This window comes from Acipenser ruthenus, chromosome 9 (assembly GCF_902713425.1).
Source record: "Acipenser ruthenus chromosome 9, fAciRut3.2 maternal haplotype, whole genome shotgun sequence".
Lineage (NCBI taxonomy): Eukaryota > Metazoa > Chordata > Actinopteri > Acipenseriformes > Acipenseridae > Acipenser > Acipenser ruthenus.
This window is the reverse complement of record NC_081197.1, coordinates 25,040,736-25,063,256: the sequence shown is the minus strand read 5'-3', so window position 1 is coordinate 25,063,256 and position 22,521 is coordinate 25,040,736. Positions and strand designations below refer to the sequence as shown.

At 37.9% G+C, this 22,521-nt stretch overlaps 1 protein-coding gene across 1 annotated transcript in view; it reads right to left on the bottom strand.

Moving 5' to 3' along the window:
• The window catches only part of ilk (integrin-linked kinase), a 108,392-nt gene extending 86,658 nt beyond the window's left edge, over window positions 1–21,734 (bottom strand). Inside the window, exons 1-2 of the mRNA XM_034009430.3 lie at window positions 21,551–21,734; window positions 3,007–3,151 (exon numbers count right to left, since the gene is read on the bottom strand). Coding sequence (XP_033865321.3) covers window positions 3,007–3,095 — 89 coding nt within the window. The 5' untranslated portion in view covers window positions 3,096–3,151; window positions 21,551–21,734. The remainder of the gene's footprint in view (window positions 1–3,006; window positions 3,152–21,550) is intronic.
• Between the last annotated feature and the right edge of the window lie 787 nt (window positions 21,735–22,521).

Sequence of the window (22,521 nt, the reverse complement as noted above, 5' to 3'; positions counted from 1 at the left end):
CCCTGGGATCCTTCAAGAAGCTGCTTGATGAGATTCTGGGATCAATAAGCTACTAACAACCAAACAAGCAAGATGAGCTGAATGGCCTCCTCTCGTTTGTAAACTTTCTTATGTTCTTAAAATATTTCATATTACCCATAATTTTAGTTGTCAGTCCATTAGTTAATAATACTGAAACATTAATTATCGATACTAGCAGAATAACCAAACGCTGAGGATTGCTACTGGCATGTATTTAACATATCTCTCTCTATATACATATGTACAGTATATTAAGGATGTGCAAATCATAATGCAGATATGTCAAAGTTTAAGATTTGGCTGCAGCAGCTACTATTTTTTGGAGGTACTGCTTTGGCGCTACATTGAAGGGGTATGTCTAATACTACGATTTTTAATAAATAAATACATGGATTCTCCCTGAAGATTTATGAAATATTTCAATACCATGTTTTTTGTTGTTTTTTATTTTTAATGAATTAATGGTTCATAATACTGTATTTCACTGACAGTTTATTGTGGCATTGACATACTAAAATCTCACTCTAAACTGTTTTTTTTATATTACCAAATTTATATATTACATAATTATATTGCACATTGTGCTTATAAAGACCCTGTGCTTGCACTAAAAACAAATTACTAGTAGTATACCGGTAGTGTTTAATGCAAAACCCTACAAACCCTAATTTTATACATTAATAAGAAAATATCTGTATCTCTAAATAATAATTGATCTCTGTTTATCACGGGATGTGATTTCTTTTGATGGGCCAGGAAAAAAAAAAAAAAAAAAAACTACGGGACAGGAAAAATTTGGACAGGACAGGATTGGAAATGATGACTCTTTCATGGGATGGGATGGGACAGGACAGGATTGGAAATGATGACTCTTTCATGGGATGGGATGGGACAGGACAGGATTGGAAATGATGACTCTTTCATGGGATGGGATGGGACGGGATAGGACAGGATTGGAAATGATGACTTTCATGGGATGGGATGGGACAGGACAGGATTGGAAATGATGACTCTTTTATGGGATGGGATGGGACGGGATTGGAAATGATGACTCTTTCATGGGATGGGATGGGACAGGACAGGATTGGAAATGATGACTTTCATGGGATGGGATGGGACAGGACAGGATTGGAAATGATGACTTTCATGGGATGGGATGGGACAGGACAGGATTGGAAATGATGACTTTCATGGGATGGGATGGGACGGGATTGGAAATGATGACTCTTTCATGGGATGGGATGGGACAGGAACATTTTTGACAGGACAGGACTGAAGTTTCTTTCCCGTGTCACACTCGACTTCACTGCACTAATGGACTACTTTGTCAGACACTACAAGCAGACCACTACTAGTCTAGGACATGCTTAAACCATGCACAAATCTGGCAGAATGCACCACTTTAATCTCTTTTTTCAAAAACTTCCACTGGGAAACCCCCCTCCCGCACACTCCTGATGAGATGGGTGCCCCCTACTACCTTAGAAATGCCACGTACTTTAAAACAAATTGAAAACCCTGACTTTAGAAATACATTAATAAAACTGCATTCTTGAAAAACATAAGGTAATTAGATTTTTCTGAGCTCCCTGAATCTCTGGAATATACCGTAATTTATTTGTTTGCACTGAAAACAGAACATTGATCACATTAATAATTTTGAGTTTAGTGAAAACAAAAATGAATGAATAACGGTGTAGTGTTATTTTCTGGGACGCTTTAAAAAGTGGTCCTCGGCGCACTGTGCTTGCTCGCGTATGCCTAAACAACTTCCACTAAGAAAGCAGGGAAGCGGCCTTTCATATCTGGTTGGTTATGCTGTTTTCGGTCTTTTACATCTTTTTAAATTTAATTTATCGTATTTTCCAGACTTATGTAATTTTTAATGTCATTTATCATTTCCCCACCATTATGAAAATAGTATGCAAATATTTATCACATACAATACATATTTATCACATACAATACATGTGTCTTTTTTATTTATTTATTTATCTGCAGTGGACTTCATGAATAGTTTTTTCTGTACCAAAATCTGGCAGCATACCAGTTTCCAACATTACATGGGTCACGTTTTAGTACATGTAACCACATTCTGACGATGTACCACTTTCTAACACTACACCGGCTCTAGTCCAGATTACGGCTTCTATCAAAGTGAAAAACAACGGCCACAAACTTAAACTTGAAGCTTATCTATAAACTTCAGGTACATTCAAACTTTATTCCAATTACATCCAAAAGAAAAGAATATAGTGAAAAAGGCATGCAAATTGAATACTCTACTACCACTAGAAAATTGATTTGTTTCAAGGACTCGGAATCGAGACTCGAAGTCAAGGACTCGTGACTCGAACTCTAATGATAGTGACTCAGACTCGAGGTTTGACGACAACTACAAGTCTGGAATGCACCACACATTGACTCAAAAAAGTATTCACCCCCTAGTGGTTTATGGTGCTTGGGGTGGGGATATTTATTGCCCATTTCACCACACCCAGACCGCTTCCTTAATAAATATATTGTTATCCCTAAACGGATACATGCTAAAATATACGCAATTACTTCACTAAGCAAGCATAAATACCCCAAAATGTTATCCATTTTCTATGACTGTCGACCCCTTGTTCACTATCCCTGAAAAGACCATCTTCCCATCTTCAAATACAGGTAGAATATTTAATAAGACATCCAATATGTGCAGTGGCAGCACACATATTGAATTTACTACCAATGCAAAAAGACCAGAAGGATATGTGTTCTTCATTTTACAGTACCGGTACCTAAAATGATATGCCAATATTAGTGTAACAGATAAAGATGGATGGAAAGGTACCTCCCAATATCTCTGGATTCTGATATTCTAGCTAAAGAATACTAACCAAGTTTCATCCCAATTTGAATAAGAACCTCCACTATAAAAACTCCCCATTTGTGCCTTCCACATTGTACTTGCCCAACACCCAGAAACTTGGCACTACTTACCCTTGGTTGAGGTCATTCTCTGTGTTGTCAAGCCACAGCCGTACAGCCACGGCATTCCCTTCCCGGCACTGTGTGAAGATATCGTCCATCTTTCCCTCTCTGTAGAGCTACTCCTCGTTCTAGCCGAGATCGGTTGGGCTTGTTCCTATAGGGCTCAAGCAAAGGTGGTCTTCAGGCAAGGTTCACTTTGCATTAATCCAAACTTCAGCTGGAGTGTACCATCCATCCAGCAGTGTCCCACAGTGAGGCCAACAATTGTCTTGGAACAGTCTCTCCACAACATTACCGATACAAAAAGCAAAGCTAAATTAGGTTCTTAGAATAGGTCACAGGAGTCCAGCTCAAGTGGTCCAGGGATGTTACTTGATCGCTACGTTAAAGACTTAAAACAAGCTATAAAATGGTAACCAGATCAAATGTCTACCAGAAAGTATAATCCCTGTGTTGATTGGACTAACCTATAACAGTCTGCTCTTCAAATATGCATAGGTGTCATTTAAGACTTGCACTTTGAGCAATTCCAGCTTTTAGCTTGATTAGCGCCTCCTAAACTTAATTAGACACAATTAATAAGTGCAGGGACAAACAGTTTTATATGTTCGTGTATTTTAATTTTATTTTAAATTAAACTACAAAAAAAAAACAAAAATAAAAAAAACAACACACATTAGAACCATATTCCATCAGTAAATATAAACCAGGTATGCCATTAAAATTACTTTCTAATCAAAGCACTATGCTGTGCGTTAAATAATGTGTGTGGGGGAAATCTTTTTGATAAGTTATTTATACATTTTCCAATACGATTAACTACAAATGTGGTCATTTTTGTCACTGATTATAAGCAATATTTGAGCAAACATTTCAATATCCCAGCACTACAATTAGGGCTCAGAGGAAAACCTGGAATGGCTCACACTGCCACACAATAGATGCCTTAATTGATCCTCTGATATACAAATAATTGAATGAGCAATCCAGTTCTGTGGTACTTCAAAATGTATTGAAGCGCAGAGACTCTATTTAGGGATAAGCCAACAAGCAGTCTAGGTAAGGTAGTAATGCCACCCACACGTTTTACATTTTTTGGTAGCCCAGAGTACACAGTCCATATTTGGTACAGTTGTTTTTTGTAGTATACCATGTGCTTTTTGTAGGCTAATGTTATTCTTTACTCCTTGGATATATATATATATTATATATATACACACAGTACTTTGCAAAAGTTTTAGGCAGGTGTGAAAAAATGCTGTAAAGTAAGAATGCTTTCAAAAATAGACATGTTAATAGATTATATTTATCAATTAACTAAATGCAAAGTGAGTGAACAGAAGAAAAATCTAAATCAAATCCATATTTGGTGTGACCACCCTTTGCCTTCAAAACAGCATCAATTCTTCTAGGTACACTTGCACAAAGTCAGGGATTTTGTAGGCATATAGTCAGGTGTATGATTAAACAATTATACCAAACAGGTACTAATGATCATCAATTCAATATGTAGGTTGAAACACAATTATTAACTGAAACAGAAACAGCTGTGCAGGAGGAATAAAACTGGGTGAGGAACAGCCAAACTCAGCTAACAAGGTGAGGTTGCTGAAGACAGTTTACTGTCAAAAGTCATACACCATGGCAAGACTGAGCACAGCAACAAGACACAAGGTACTTATACTGCATCAGCAAGGTCTCTCCCAGGCAGAAATTTCAAGGCAGACAGGGGTTTCCAGATGTGCTGTCCAAGCTCTTTTGAAGAAGCAACGTTGAGGACCATAGACGCAGTGGTCGGCCAAGGAAACTTACTGCAGCATATGAAAGACACATCATGCTTACTTCCCTTCGCAATCAGAAGATGTCCAGCAGTGCCATCAGCTCAGAATTGGCAGAAAACAGTGTGACTCTGGTACACCCATCTACTGTCCGGAGAAGACTGGTCAGAAGTGGCCTTCATGGAAGACTTGCGGCCAAAAAGCCATACCTCCGACGTGGAAACAAGGCCAAGCGACTCAACTATGCACGAAAACACAGGAACTGGGGTGCAGAAAAATGTCAGCAGGTGCTCTGGACTGATGAGTCAAAATTTGAAATATTTGGCTATAGCAGAAGGCAGTTTGTTCGCCGAAGGGCTGGAGAGCGGTACACAAATGAGTGTCTGCAGGCAACAGTGAAGCATGGTGGAGGTTCCTTGCAAGTTTGGGGCTGCATTTCTGCAAATGGAGTTGGGGATTTGGTCAGAATTAATGGTCTCCTCAATGCTGAGAAGTACAGGCAGATACTTATCCATCATGCAATACCATCAGGGAGGCATCTGATTGGCCCCAAATTTATTCTCTCTATATATATTTTTTTACTTAACATGTTACATACATAGTGTAACATCTTGCTGTAAAATAAAGGCACACACACACAATGGCTATGGCCATGTCCCCCTGCTCCTGCTGCTACGCTGTGTCTGTCTGCATTCTGAGCAATATAATGGCTTTTATTACTTTTTGAAAACAAATGAATATCTGAATAAATATTTATATTATGAGTGAATAGCAGAACATGAAAATCTTGTGTTTGTCCCAACTTCTGGTGAGGCATTAAATAAGTGCAAAGTATTTTTGTCATTTCTAGCGAATACGAACATCAGATTTTTGTATGTCAAAATGTCAAAAAAATATTTGTTTGAACATTTGTCCCAGCACGAATTATGTATATATATTTTATTACTTCAATAAAAAGGCAGCACTTTACTGTACTGTCTATTTAATCCCTGTACGCAGTGTCGGGTTTACAGTTTGAAAAAACAGCACTGACTGCAATAGCAAACATGGCTGGAAAGAGAAAAGTGATGCGCATCAGCACAAAAATTCAGTGTGTAAATCAAATTTCTCTGTTAGATGCTGTGTGTTTGCTAAAGCATGCTTGGAACTCTGTCAGTCAGCAAACAATGAAACGTTACTTCAAAAAAGCTGGGTTTTCTGTAGTTGAGGAGGAGAGTGCAGACGAAAATACAACCAAGTTTATACCGTTTATACTTACTGTGGGCGAATCACATTAACACAAACGCACCCGTTCTAAGCAGTGGCGACTGTATGTATGTGTATATACAGTGTAATCCGGTTAATGTCCCCTCGGTTAATATACCAACCCGCTTATTATCACGTTTTTTTTTTTTAAACCACTTGCAAGTCACCATAAGTTTCTATGTTAAATTAACTATTTTAATATCACTAGGAACCCTGTTTATTATCCCCTCAACACCCACCAGGCAACATTTCCAGACTTTTTTAAAATAAGGACAATATGTTTTTCAACCAATGCTCTCTTTTCACAATCAAAACATTTAAGGTAGGATCTGTTGTACTGTTTTATATGGTAAAGTACACTATGTTGCAGCGTTACCAAGTCAACCACGCACATTGGTTTTAAATGTGTTTAAATTTAGTATATCATTTTCACTAGCAACAGCTAGCTAAGAAATTGAAAGAAACAGTAACTAACGTTAACGTTAAATATAGTAACTGTAGCTGGCTTTGTTGTTCCTGATTTTATTAGATTGTACACATAGCGTTGTTTGAGTTGTAAATATGTTATATTACAGCAATAAACTTAAGCTTATGGGGCGGTCAGTGTTTTAGTGGACTGGTTTCCCCCTGCACTGATATAATGTCAGCTAGCTAATTAAAGTATGCAGCAATTGTTCACGTTTGTTTGAGCTATCTAGTCAAATAATTAATTTCTGCTATTGTTTAATTAAAGTAAACATTCTTTAGTAAAACCTATTTGATGTTACAGTACTGTAATATTAGTACAATATTGCAATAAAAGACGTACAGATATGGATTATATTCAGTTTTCTTTATTTATATGTAAAACGGTTGAATATGGGAGTGCGTGGCGCTATAGGATAACATGAGTCCATGTTTATATCCCAACCCGCATAATATCCCCAAATAACTCTGCACGGTAATGGGGATATTAAGCAGGTTACATTGTATGTATATTATATATATATATATATATATATATATATATATATATATATATATATACACACACACACACACACACATACACACACACACACACACACACATATTAGTGCTGGGACGAACACAGAATTTTTATGTTCGGATATTTGCTCAATTTAAATATTCATTCATTTTCAAAATGTAATAAAAGCAATTATATTGCTCTGTACACAAGCAGAGACAGCATAGCAGCAGGAGCAGGGGGATGTGGCCCGTTTGTTCCTTTATTATACAGCAAGACCTTACAATATGTAACACGTTAAAACAGAAAAGTATCTCAGGAGTAAAGAATAAGTTGTGTCGGCCTTAGTTTACCCCAGTGAATTAACTACAAAACAAAGGACACCATATAGCAGTTCCTTTTTGTAGCTAAACAAGCAAAAGAAAACTGAAATTTAACTTCAAACACTTCAAATAAAACGTGGAAATGGCGTTGTAAAGTGAAGGGGAAAAAATTCACTATTTTGGTTCTCGTTTATTACATTCCACATAAGTCACAACAAAATATATACAGTCTATATAATAACCACTAGACAACATTTTCAGGAAGTTTAATTTCTGTCCCATTTCTGTCGCTCTAAAGCAGCAGAACACATTTTTTGTCCCTGATGGCTTTCCATACAGATCACTAAGGGTGCACGTGCATAATCTGGTTTGTTTACTTTTTTGTTGCTCAAGAGCTGCTGTGTTGATTCTGTGTCATGCAAATTCTGGTGAGTACAGGTATTTTTGTCATTTGTAGCGAATACGAACATCTAATTTTTGTATCCGAATACATGTCAAAAAATATTTGTTAAAATATTCGGATATGGGGCTGCGGAGTGGCGCATCCGGTAAAGGCGCTCCGCGTGGAGTGCAGGATGCGCTCTATAGCCTGGACATCGCCGGTTCGAGTCCAGGCTATTCTACAACCGACCGTGGACGGGAGCTTCCAGGGGGGCGCCGCACAATTGGCCGAGCGTCGCCCGGGGGTGGGGGGGAAGGGTTAAGTCGGCCAGTGTGTCCTCAGCTCAACGCGCACCAGCAACCCCTGTAGTCTGGCCGGGCGCCTGGGGCTTGCCTGTAAGCTGCCCGAGAGCTGCGTTGTCCTCCGACGCTGTAGCTCTTGGGTGGCTGCATGGTGAGTCCGCAGTGTGAAAAAAAGCGGTCGGCTGACAGAACACACTTCGGAGGACAGTATGTGTTCGTCTTTGCCCTCCCGAGTCAGTGCAGGGGTGGTAGCTGTGAGCTGAGCTTAAAAAATAATTGGCCATTCTAAATTGGGAGAAAATAATAAACATAAATTGGCAACGACTAAATTTATAAAAATGACTGCTAAAAAAACCCTGATTATTTTCAAAGCAAAAATAGTGACAATGAATGCAGGGTTTTCAAAATAATCCAGCGATCGGCGCAATCCACCTCCTAATACTGTATTTGCACCGGCTACTTTATTAAACATATTAAGATTATATTTGGGTATTATCATTCAGTCCATTTTTTGTCATATTATTGTACAATAAGGTGATATAGTACATAATAGCTATACATATGCACATGTGCTTGTGAGAGATATTGGGGGTTCATATATAGAGGCTGTAGACCTTTAAGATTAAAGGCGTGATGGGATATCAGCTGAACACTTGCCAGCTGACATACAAATGCTTGAGATTATGATGGTGACCAAACGTAAAAAAAAAAAAGTTAAAAATGAACAGCGAAAAAAAATAGACATGCATTAACAAAATGCCCTGAAATCTAAACACAAAGAAAACAATTTAAATGAAGCAATAAGCTCAATAATTAAGCTAAAAAGGAAGTGAAAAAGTTACCGGGTTTTTTTTTGGTTTTTTTTGTTTGTTTTTTGGTGAATTCCAATAAACCTATGTTATCTTTCCCCAGTCAAATCGTAGAGCGTCTGTGATAAAGAGAGAAAGAGTCGATGTTGTAAATCTCCCTCCCGATCGTTATGGACGCTGTGTAAGGACGGTGGTATGCTGCCTCCTAGATGGACTGCCTGGACGGTAGGCGGAAACCGGAAGGTGACCATATTAGGGGGAGCGCGTAGTTGGAAGTACCCGGAAAGACTCCATTGCAATCAGCTGCAGGACGGCTCTCTATTGGAAAAACCATGGAAACGGATTGATTGCGGGGAGGGCTTTGTGGGTACAAAGGGGAAGCAGCTATGTCAATACACCGCCTTGCGCCGACGTGTACAGATGGCCGGAGCCTGTACTGTTTTCACTTTTGTTGTGTTTTATTGCAGAGGAGGAGTGAGCCGCGGACCGGCAAAATATATAGCACTTCCCTGCACAGCAGAGCACAGCACCGCACCGCACCACTCACGGGCACCACGCTTCCCAGGACCAGAGCGCACTGCGTGCACTGAGAACGTGGGGACGGACAAAGTTCCGCTTTTGTTTACTTTTTGTTGAGTGAGATAACTGCCGTGTACCCCCCAGTACCATCGTTGGTAAAGGGGTGGACTTATTTTTGTTATTGCTATTATTTTTATTATTAAAACACGCAGACTGTTTTGGGAGAAAACGCTGTTTGAACCTGATTTATTCACTGTACCACTGCACCTGACCAAGGTGCCTAATAAGCACGGTAATTTACCATAATAAAAAAAACAATAAAAAAACAAAGGTAGAACATAAAAAAGATCAACCAGACCTAGTCAACGAAAGACAACACATTATTCAAATTCTTTGTCGTATTATATATTTAATGTAAGGCAAGTCTATTTTTCTGTTAAAAGTGCTCCCGGCTATAATGTTCTGCCGCCCGGCTGTACAGAATTCCTGGGGAGAACCCCGATATGTATTAGGGGTGGGCACCAATATAGATATTTTTATGATACTGAGGTGCCTGAGTAAATAATTTGAGATTATATATATAACACACACACACACACACACACACAATGAACGGGCACGTTTGTGTTAACGTGATTCACCTGCAGTAAGCGATGGCCGGTATAAATTCCCACACAATAAACTGACATTCAAAATGTTGTATACAAATCTAAGTGAATGGCAAGGTAATGAGGTGAAAACAGCTAATTGGTGGACTAGTAAGAGCGATTCCTATAGTAAGAAGCAGTGTGTTTGTTATTGAAATCTATGTGAATGGCACATAACGAGAGTCAAAAAGCTAGCCGGGCTTACACTGCACGATTTTTGCTGATCGCCGACGAGCTGAGGAGTTGGCGACTAATTTCTTAAGATCTGGGACAAAATGATGTCGGGGACAAAATTGACAATAAGTGTGAGAGAGTCTACAACGCCCCGTTAATTATTCATCAGAATTTGGTAATTCTGATGAAGATCGCTTGACGGCCAATCTCCCACGCCAATCTTTTAATCTAATAAATATTTTGTACTATGAGCGAGTGTTGCGCTTTTTGAACAGAAGATGATAAAACATCACTAATAGACCTATTGATAAGAACTAGTACTTTAGTTTTAAAAAAGATTAATGTTATATTAAAATGGCCAGGAGATACTGTAATTGTATAACTAAAAAAATAAAACGTTGGAATTTATTGCAGTAGTAGGTTGTGTGTGTGTTTTTTTTGTTTTTGTTGTTGACCCTCACTATAACACCACCCTCGCTTATTGCCCGTTTTTGCCCATGGCCCTTACCTGGAGGTATAAAGACGGTTTACTGTATATATATTTATGGCTCAAAATGAACGGCGGGCATGCACCTCAAAATGTTTGTCTATTCGCGGTCATTATGGCCACAGTGCCCTTTCAGCTACAGCAACTAAAGAGACTGTATTAGGAAGTGTAACCGTATAAAGCTGAAAAAACGTTTTCTTTAACTCCAATACACCAATGTTGTCTTTCGCTAATGAAAATGCAGCGTGTCTCAATGAGTTAACAGATTTGTATCGTTTCTTGCATCTTCTTTAACAGTTGCATCTTTATTTTTCTAATCGGGTTCAGTGTGTAAAATCGGACAGATTTGTCTCTCAATCTCTTACAGTTACAAAGGGAGTCCCACAGGCCTCTATTTCAGGTCCTCCTCTTTTTTCCATTTATATAAATAATGTGGCTCAATTCATAGGCGTTCTTTTATCCATCTTTATGCAGATGACACCATTTTATATTCAGTAGGCTCTTCATGTCCTCAGTAGTGGCTGATCTGCAGCGTAGTTTCCAACAGGCTCTTTCTGATTTATGTCTTTTGTGAACACTAGCAAAACAACATTTATGAGGTTATTAATAAAAATAAAAATTGCAGTGGTGTTTGTAATGGTGACTATAAAATTCTAACAAGATTGAACTGGAGCAAGTCACAACTTATAAATATCTTGGTATACGGCTGGATAGTGCATGAACTGTTAACACACATATTGACAATCTACAAGTTAAAGTTAAGCCTAGACTTACTCATTCTACGAAGTACATTCTAGTTCAGATGTCGGTCTCCCCGTTCTTGATTATGGTGATGTCATTTATAAAATGGCCTCCAGAATCACTCTTAGGAGGCTTGATGTCTTGCACTGTTCAGTGATAAGATTTGTGACTGGTGCTCCTTATCACACTCACCACTGCTATATTCTTTGATCAAATGGCCCTCTTTACATACGAGGCGCCTGACCCATTGGGATTTATTCATTTACAGATCTTTGCTTGGTATAACGCCTATTTATTTGCATAATTTGTCATTGTCATCTTATAATTTAAGATCAGATGAATTTATTAAACTAGTCCTACCTCAGGTTTCTACAGTCTCTGGTCGTAGCTCACTTCAGTTTGCTGCAGCTAATGATTGGAATGTGTTACAACTTAAGACTAAAGTTAAATAGTTTTCTTACTGTGGATGCCTTTAGCCACAAGGTTAAATCCCTACTGACTGATATCTGTGCTTGCTAATACTGATTTTTATTGTTGTGTTTACTGTGGTGTATTTGAGATCGCAAATAACAGAAATAACTCACTGAAACTTATTTTTTACTGAAACAATAAATGTACAGTAAACTTAAGAGCTGGCAGTGTTACATGCTGTCAGATGAGGACTCCACTACTGTAACTAAGGCCTTGTCTACATAATCAATCTCGAGAACCATACTCAAAAACGTTTTAATTAATCCAGCTCAAAGCGTCCACACAAAGTACCGTTTCATGTTTAATTGGGCTTAATGCGTACAAACACTACAGCCCAATGGACTGTGGGACTTCATATGACATTATCCCACCATGCACTGTCTGTTTACAACCTTGCAAATATGGAGCCCATGCCCACGGAAGACACAGCGCTTCTTAGCATGAACGTTATTTTTTGGTTTCTTATAAACACAAGGTACATTTTATCATAATGTTTAAGCAGTTAACTGTTACGTGTTAGTTGTTATTAGATAAGTGTTATGTTAGATAAGTGTTGTTATTATAAGTGTTATTTTTTAGATAAGTGTTAGATTAGGGTTAGATTTTAGATAAATTAGGACAGAAGACATCACCGTCACATTTTAAGGTAAGGACACATTTTTTTGATAAATGTACATAAAAGTAAAACTTACTATTTTGTGAAATGTTAATATTAACGAATTTATATTAATATCATGGATGTTCTAATTTTTATACATATATATTTTAAACAAATTTCTGACTGTGACGTGCGGCTGCTGCGCGGTATGATTGGAGGATTGAGTATGCAAATCGCGTACTGTCGCCGTTCGGAATTGCAAGAGAGAAAATCGACAGAGAGGGCGTGTAAAAGTCAGTTTTCTAAAAGAGCAAAACAATAAACAATAAACAGTAGTTCTAACTGCCATTAAACCTGAAATCCTTTCCTGTCTCCCTTACCGCCGATGAGGAACCACATGCCCCGCCGCTACAATATGCTGAAATGAGGTACCACTTTCACGCCCTAATTCCCATTACACAGGGCAGCTGTTTTTAAACAAATGACAACAGAGTCTCTGTATAAATTGTGTCTTTTCACATACAGCATTATGTACATATCCATTTAATTTGAGTTGGAGTACAAATTTAATTGGTTAGTTAACAATTAAAAAGAAACATGGTTGGGTATTATGACAGCATGCACTTCTTGTAATATTTTTTCTTTTTGATTTTTTCTTATTTTTCTTTTCCCCCAATTTCATACGGGTTAATGTTTGAAAAATAAGCTCCGGAAAATTCACATAATTTTACTACTGCAGTAATAAAAAAAACGAAAATGCGGAACACTACAAGTCATAATGCTATTCTGTGACATTTACTTCGTACACTCATGCTATCCTGCATATTACCAAATCAAATACTGTTGGTGCTGTCGAAAGAAAAATAATGACCCGACCGGAATTTATTGACATTGAACCATGATTTATTAATTTACTTAAACGGTAAATGATGATTATATTGATGATAACGATATTGTGTCAACCTTGATCTCCACGACTCCATGACCAACCACTTCTGAGTTAGAGGGACATATCATCACTATTGAAGCCCCAGCTGCCAATCCCCTTGATCAACAAGACCTAGACAGTGATGAATGTTGGAACACAATTGACCAACATTCCACATTGTCATCTGATTCTGAACCTGAGGAAGATTCCCTAGCTGATGACTTCACAAGATGGGTGGCCACCTACCAAATAAAGCATAATGCTGTTGACAATCTCCTTGACATTCTTAAAGTCTGGACACACTGATCTGCCGAGTACTGCACGCACATTATTAAAAACAACTAGAGAAGTGCAAACAGTTACAAAATCAGGAATGGAATATATATATATATATTTGGGCCTAAGTGATGGTTTGAAGAGGAATTTCAATAAATATCCTGCTGAGAAACAAGAGAATGTTCACAAAGTAGAAATCTCATTAAATATAGATGGCTTGCCACTATATGAACTTTTGTATAGTGGCAGTAAGGGCAGTTATTATGACATACCAGGATGTGACCAACTTGGAGTTACGTACAGATGAAAACTTCCGGAATCAGTCAAATGAGTAACATCACCATGCCACTTCTCCATTTTGTGATTTGCCAATTGATATGGTTAAACAGTTTCCAATTGACTACATGCACCAGGTTGTCTAGGAAATATGAAAAGGCTAATCTTGACATGGATGAGAGGGAATAGGAATGTAAAGCTTTCAGCGTGTCAGGTTGAAGAAATAAAGCACTAGACTATCAGATCTGAAAAGCTGTGCTCCACATGACTTTGCATGCAAACCAGAGTCTGTTTGAAGTAGACAGGTGGAAAGCAACACAATACAGACCATTTTTGCTTTACATAGTTAAAGTGGTTTTGAAAGGTATACTGAACCAGGATTTGTACAAACATTTCATGTCTAAGTGTGGCCATCTCTATTCTTGTCTGCCCTATTCTAGCTCAAACTCACAGGGAATATGCTCATGAGCTGCTAGTGTACTTTGTTAGCCAGGGTCGTCACCTATATGGAAGAGAATTTCTTGTGTATAATATACATTCCCTTGTGCACTTGTCTGAGGATACTGAAACATATGGATGTCTAGACGCATTTGCAGCATTTCCTTTTGAAAATGACATGCAACAGCTAAAGAAAATGGTTAGTTCTGGCAAGAGCCCCATTGCTCAGATAGTGAAGCACTTAAGTGAGACAGAAAACATTTCACAGGAAAAATCCCAACAGCAAAATTCGAACGTGGTATGCACCAGGAAGCCAAACAATGCCTATATACTGACCCATTTGAACAATTTGTGCTGTGAAGTAGTGGCAGGACTGGACCAACAAGGAGAGAATGGAGAAAAAATGCTGTACTGCAGAGTGTACCAAGGAGCCGATGCATTGTTTATGCAACCATGTGACTCTCGCATCACTAGAGAGTTCAAAGCACAGCAGAGAAACACACACATGCGTGTACTTTCAGCAAGAGACCTGGAAAGGAAAGTCATGAAGACTGAAAATAAGGATGGAATTGTTGTCTTCATGGCATTACTGCATTACCCAGTGTGAATGGACTGGCACAGTCTGATCCATACTGGTGCTTCACACTGTGAGCTGAAGAGAATCACTGAGGCTGAGCAGAAACATGAGCAGCAAAAATCCCAGAAACAACTTGACCTCCCCTGTTGAGTAAGTTGCTAATTTGTTACTTAAATTGTTACTGTGCTAAGTTTCCTCTTTTTTAAGGATTTGATAGCTTGGGTGATCTCTTCCTTTGCTGGGGTGTATGTACATATATATATATTTTTTATAAGCGGGCATATTTTTTCTTTGTCTTTTGTGCTGTAACTACTGTTAAAATATTAAGAGATGTAATACATAATAATGCTGTGTTTGCATTAACAAACTGCATTGTGCAATATCCATAGATTTATTTGATCATCTGTGTTTTCACACCATTTGAAAATGTATGCAACAGTGGAATTCACAAATGAGAATACAGTGGAAGTGGTGCCAAGAAACTGGATTTCAAGTGAGGATGAGGTATGTTAATTCACATTTTTTCCCTCTTTTAAAAATAGCAAATTGCAGTTAGAAAAACTTAGAAATCAATGCAATCAGTAAAAAGTATTTGTTGTTTTTGCCCATGAACAGGAAGGGCAATTCTGCTCAGGTTTTTATGATGATCTATATAATGCCAGCAAGTAGGAACAAGAACAGGTTTTATTTTTATTTTCTTTGTTTATTTTCAGATGCTTTACAGTTATTGGTCAAGAAGCAATCCAACAAAAAGAGCAAAGAGGAAGGAGCTCCCTGACAAAGAGAAGTGGTTGAAATACCCTCTCAGGGGATTTGTGTACTCAGGTAAACCACATTAGTTTTAGGCCCTAGTGTGTGTCTTAGTTTGCATATAGTCATTTAATATACTTGGCCTCAAGACTTAAGTGTCACCCACTCCTTTTAATTATGATTTTGAAAATAAATGTTTAGATATTAATGAAATGAGCAATAAACTAAAACGCTTTGGTCTCAGAAACTAAAACATTGACATTATGGATTAACAAGTACAAAATGCATGCCCTGTGTTATGTCCCCAACTGTGTTGAATTTGGTAATTTGGAACATGACTAACATTTTTTTTTTTTTTTTTTTTTTTTAATATTTTTGCTCAATTAATTTTTTCGTAGAAACCTATGGCAAGGCTGTGAAATATGCTGATCGGGCAAGGGAGACATCAAATGTTGAGATGGATACCGAGAATGATTGAGGGCGGAGGCAGGTTAGCCCATGAGGTATCGGCAATGAAGGGACTGATGGTAAGTTCATATGCTGCACTGATTCCAGGTAGAGTACAGTCAGGTTTTCATCTTGAAATAAATATGTACGTTTTTTAAACAACTTTATAATAACAGTTATTACTTTGTGACTGATTTATATTTGACAGATGAAGAGGAACCTCCAGTCCAAAAATGACTGAAGAGGGTATGTGAGCCATCTGCTGTCTTGCCTATGCCACCATCTTTCCAGGGAACATCTCCTCCAGCTAACCTACCAGGTCAAAGGCAGAACCCAGCAAAAACTCCTGGTTAGAAGTGTACTACACTGTGCATCAAAAAACAATGTGTACATGATTCATAGTCAATCTACTAATGCTGATGTATTTATGGATTTACTTTTTTTCTGTTTTAGGATGTTAACTCACTTAAATTGTAACATATTTTTCTCAGATTTCCAAATGCAAGTTTTGGTTAAGCTGGACATGATACAAAAAGAACAGAGAGAGCTACGGGCATTAATGCAACAGATCTCTGCAGGGCTTGGTGCTTCCACCAATGTTGAGGAAGTTCTGCCAGATCCTCTGACAAGTGTAGCAGAATTGGACAGTCTTGGTCACAAGCTACAGGACAAAAACTACAAAAGAAAGCTGGTCAGTGATTATTTCATCCTCACTTATGCTAATAGTGCCAGTATTTTTGTCCCTATATGAATGATTGCCTGGCCTGTAATTTAGGATATTGCCTTCATGGGAAAGTGAATAAGCTAGTAGCCTTTACTAGAGTAGTATAGTTAGAGAACGTTTACTTTAATTAATATCGATGTTGATTTTAAGCCTCTGTATTGTTTCACGTTTATTGGTTTGGTATAAGCATGTGTTAATTATTTTCTAAATACAGTTAAGAGGCAGGAGAATGGATGCAGCATTAGGGCTAAGGCGTTCCGGTCAATGAAAAAGAATGAGTCACCTTACAGGGTTCAGGTAACACCATATCCAAAAACCTAGGCTTGGTTTGTTTCTCCAAGCTTAGTTCTGTTCAGTTATTAATCTTCAGACATCTGTTCGTTATTAATCTTCAGACAGCACCTGTAGAACTCCTCTTTTCCCTCTGGACACTTTATCACTCTTCCTAAAATACGCTTTACTTGCTCTTATCTGCTCCCTATTTTACTGCATTTAATCCTGTACTTTAGAGTACTACTATAGGGCTCCCGAGTGGCGCATCCAGTAAAAGCACTCGCTAGGGTGCAGGATGCGCTCTATAGCCTGGACGTCGCCGGTTCGAGTCCAGGCTATTCCACAGCCGACCGTGGACGGGAGCTCCCAGGGAGCAGCACTCAATTGGCCGAGCGTCGTCCGGGGGAGGGAGGGTTAGGTCGGCCAGGGTGTCCTCGGCTCACCGCGCACCAGTGACCCCTGTAGTCTGGCCGGGCGCCTGCGGGCTTGCCTGTAAGCTGCCCACAGCAGCGTTGTCCTCCGACGCTGTAGCGCTGAGGCGGCTGCACGGTGAGTCTGCAGAGTGTAAAGAAGCGGGCGGCTGACGGCACACGCTTCGGAGGACAGCGTGTGTTCATCTTCGCCCCTCCCGAGTCAGCGCAGGGGTGGTAGCGGTGAGCTGAGCCTAAAAATAATTGGGCATTTCAAATTGGGGAGAAAATAATAAAAACTAATTGGCAACGACAATTAAAAAAAAAAAAAACATTTAAAAAAAATAAATAAAATATTTAATCTGTAGTATTTTGTATTTAATTATATCCTGATGTAACTATTACTGACACTGAGATATATATATATATATATATATAGATAGATAGATAGATAGATAGATAGATAGATAGATAGATAGATAGATAGATAGATAGATAGATATATATAGCATTCATGTATAGATTTTTGAGTTTTAACATCTAAAAAGGGCAATGTGCACTGGGTTATTTCTTAAATCAGAACCACAAAACAGAACACAACAGTGCAACGCCATAACTTCTCTCCACTGCAGTTGGAGACATCAGCGACCGGAAGCTAGCAGCTGCACTCCAAGCCTCGTTTTGCGTCTGGCATGAATAAGGTGTATAGCATTAGGAATAGATCAAGAGTTATATAGGTGCAGTATAAACAGGTGAGTTTTGAAGAAATGGTAGAAGGTAGTATAAGATGGAATAGTCCTGAGATGCTCTGGCAGTTGGTTCCACCAGAGGTGAAAAGAAGAAAAGAGCTTGAGTGAATGGAGAGTAATGAGAAGGCATGACCAGCAGTCAGGCGGTAGAAGAAGAGCAGAGAGGGTAAAAGGGCAGATAGGGTAAAGAGGACTGTAAGGAGGGGGAAATGTGGTGAAAACAGTAGTGGGCAAGAACAAGGAATTAAATCGCTGGGGCAGGAAACCCATGGAGAGTGCAGAACAAAGGTGTGGCATGAATGAAGCTGGACATGGGTTTGTGCTATAATGACCTGTTTTATTTTGATTAATTTATTGTCCATTATAAAAAAAGGTGTACTGAAAGTATACTTGGGGTCAAAATAGTATGATTTAGTATACTGTTAGTATACTGTCAATATACTAAACCATTATTTTGACCCCAAGTATATTTTATTTTCTGTGTACTTATTTTTTTATAGGCGGTATCACCATTATCACAGACTAAAATTATGATATCTCACAGCAGATTCTGATTATACTGTTTTGTCTCACAGGGTCATGTACAATGACCATAAAAAAATACAAAGGAAGCTGACGTAGAAGTGGGGATCGGAGAATTCCTAAAGCACACACCCAACAAACCAGGAGGTTCCCGCTACAAAGATCAGGTAAATATTCACAAAAGTAGCTAAATTAAATTAAAAATGTCTAATTGATTGCATTTGCTGCATTTAACAGTTAACAGAATTCATGTTTTACAAAAAACACCCATTATTTTATGAAAAGATTAAGCTATGTTCTTGGCAACACATTCAGGTTTATATAATTAAGTCATTTAGCAGACACTTTTATCCAAAGCGACTTACATATGGGCATAACGGCAGTTCCCCCAATGGGAGTCAAACCCACAACCTTATGGTTACAATTCCAAAACCTAACCACTACTCCACACTGCCACCCACTTCAAATTTGCAGGCTTTAAAAGATTGGTCTAGTCTTATACCCAGTTAATTTTGAGTGATACACATTTTATTTTATTACCTCGCAAAACTACAGTAGGTACCTATCAAAAATTAGATCATTTCTATTGGATTCTGTGGTATCCGTGTTGGTGCATGTGTGATACAGCTATATTAAATATCTGGGTATATTTTGAAACAAAATCTCTTCCCTATCAGACCCATATGAGATATCTAAGCAGAACTCTACAGTATATTTAAGAGGTAAAAAATACTGTACTGTATACACACTACGGATAGGCTGTAAACATCCCACATTTCTACAATAACATCAATAGGAATTCAGTTGCTGTAGTTGCTACTTTGTATTTTTTTTACAAAGTATTATTTTTTATTTTTTTATTTTTTTAATGGGACCCTACCCCTCACCTGCATCTGAGGTGTTAACGCCCAAAAATGTTGGCCACCATTCTGTAGTTTGAACTGAAGTATGCGGCTTTTAAAACAGGTATAATTAAACAAGTTCTCACACAAAAAGCACTCGACAAAATATGTGTATGGCTACATGCGACTGATTGTGTGGGAGAAGGTCATAATTGCATTTTATAATACTGTATATATATATATAAACAGCTGTAATTATGATATCTTTTGGTTGGTATCTTAAAAGTTGGTATCTTTTATTCTGTTTTCCCAGAGACGTAACACTACAGAGAAACCTAACCGGGACGAGGAGAACATGGAAGATGACTTTTGAATTTAATTTTGAAGATTGTTTTGATTTACTGCAAATAAATGTTTTCATTTAAAATGAACTAAAATGTGGCAATGTCTCATTGTGTGTATATAACTGGACAGGTGCTAGAGATATTATAGCAATATATGATAGAAGTGTTGTGGTCATGATGTCACATTATTTTATTAAGGTTTATATGTCGTGAATGAGCCGCGACCCTCACCAGGAGAAGCGGATGGATAATGGATGGATGGATGCATGTTGTGAATGAGATTGTATTAGGCCCCATAATTCTCTGGACACAGAGACAGGCCATGATTTAAATACCTATAAACTGAAAGGAATCAATGCATAAATTAACTATCCATTGCTAAAATTAATATTGGTGCTTACTATGTACACAAATAACTGTATAGTAACAACAACAATAATACTTCACTGCCCACATTAATTCATTAAAGGTGTCCTAGTTAATTTAATGTCAATTTATTTCATTTAAGAGGCAAATCGTAATTTTATAACGTTGTAAATACGAAGTTGTAGTTATGTTGTCAGAACATTCTATCCACGTGTCACAACGTCTGGTACAGCGTTGCAGCGACATATCTGGGACTCCACAAATTTACGTTGTCACAACGTAATTTGACAACGTTGCCAAAACATAAAAAGAATGTTGTGACAATGTTAAATTGTTAGCTGGGTTGCTCCGAAGGTAAACAAGTTAGCCTGGAGCCCTGTCTAGGCTGCTGGTTGACAATTATGTTATTATTTTTTTTCTTTCTGTGGCCAATAATTAGCTTTATATATGAATCCTAAGGAAAATTACACAACATCCTACACCTTGGGATTAAGTTCGGTGGCCTTGGTGCCCTCTACAAATGTATTGAACTGAAGTACACATACTGTACACGGTAAAACATAAACATGTTTTAAATGCATTACTTATATAAATGACATGGGAAAAACTTAATTGTGCAGAATAAACTAGCCTACTCGTTTAAGAATTCTGATTTGGTTCCGTTATAAATTCATATTTAATACTGTTATTTTGCAAAATAATCATGATCGTTCATATGATTAACCCTACTGCTGACAACAATACAAAATGTATGTTATAATTATTTCCTCCGCCAGCATGTGTGTCTGATGATGACAGGAGACACAAGAGATCATATCAATAATACTGTCTCTATCAGCTTGTAATTCATATTTGTGGATGTTTTCAAATAAGGAGGCACTACCTTTTGTCCCATTTAATGTGAAATGGCAGGCTGTGGTTTTGAGCAGATTGTGCAGTTTATAAAATTGGAATTTACCATTTGTCCCGAGCCGTTTAAAAAAAAAAAACGACATTACTGCTTTATGTATAATCGCTAACCCAACCAATCAACTTTCCAGGAGAAGTTTATAAAGTTTTCATCCCACCTCCACAGTCTGGCCCCTCTGAACCAGACACAAACAGCGGTAATAACTTCTCAATCAAATTTTAAAACATAAGACAGACTCCCAATTCAAAACAACAATAAGAAATCAATGCAAATATTACCTTCAGTTACCGATAAGCTTTTTGTTAATCGTGTTTTCTTCGCGATCTGAGTTGATCTTAACTACGTCTCCCCAGGTCCACACCCTCAATTTGCGGTCCTAAAAATTCTCTTCCTTTCTCGGTTATGAGAAATTGTCACTCACAACAGCAGCCCTGCCTCTGCCTGTCCTAAGCGGATACTAAAAAGGATAGGACAATCAATCCCATGGTTCAATCGTGCTATCCCATGTTCCAATGCGTGTAATCGTTACAGGCGCCATTATCGGAGCCCGCTCAAGAGGTGGAGGGTAACAGAAAAGCATTGGACAGACAGCGGAAGAAACGGATTTTTGTAAAATTCTAATTTTGTAAGACAGTTTAGGAACCAATCTATGATTATGTGACAGTTGAAACTGATTTTGTAATTCTGTCATGTTACGTATTTCTTGAAAACAAATATACGTTGTCAGAAGTGTGGACGCTTTTGGGACCGTTAGTTTTCAAGTCAAGACTAAAACGCACTTTTTATAAAATGGCTTTCTTATCTTACTGGGTTTTAATGTAAAATTGCTGCTTTTGTATTGTGTATAATGTTTAAATCTGTACTTAAACGGGCTGAGTGTGAGTCGTATGTGTGACATGCTATACAAATGTATTGTAGTTTGTTCTTTTTTTCTGCTAATATCTGTACAGTGCTTTGCGTTAATTTTGTATACAGTTATATATAAATGTAATACAAAATAAATACTATAGCTAATAGACCTCAAAGTTCTGTTTGAACGTACTAATAATCACAGTTGTCTGATTCATAGACAGATTATTTATGCACTTTATGATTAAGTAGCTATGAATAATTATAACTTAATTTTTATGCAATGCGTTTTTTTTTTTAACTTTTACGATCTGTAATTGTATATATTTGTGTGATTCTTGTTTATTATACTTTGATGCCCTGATGGGATGATGGTGTGAATGCACCGAGAGGTCTGTGT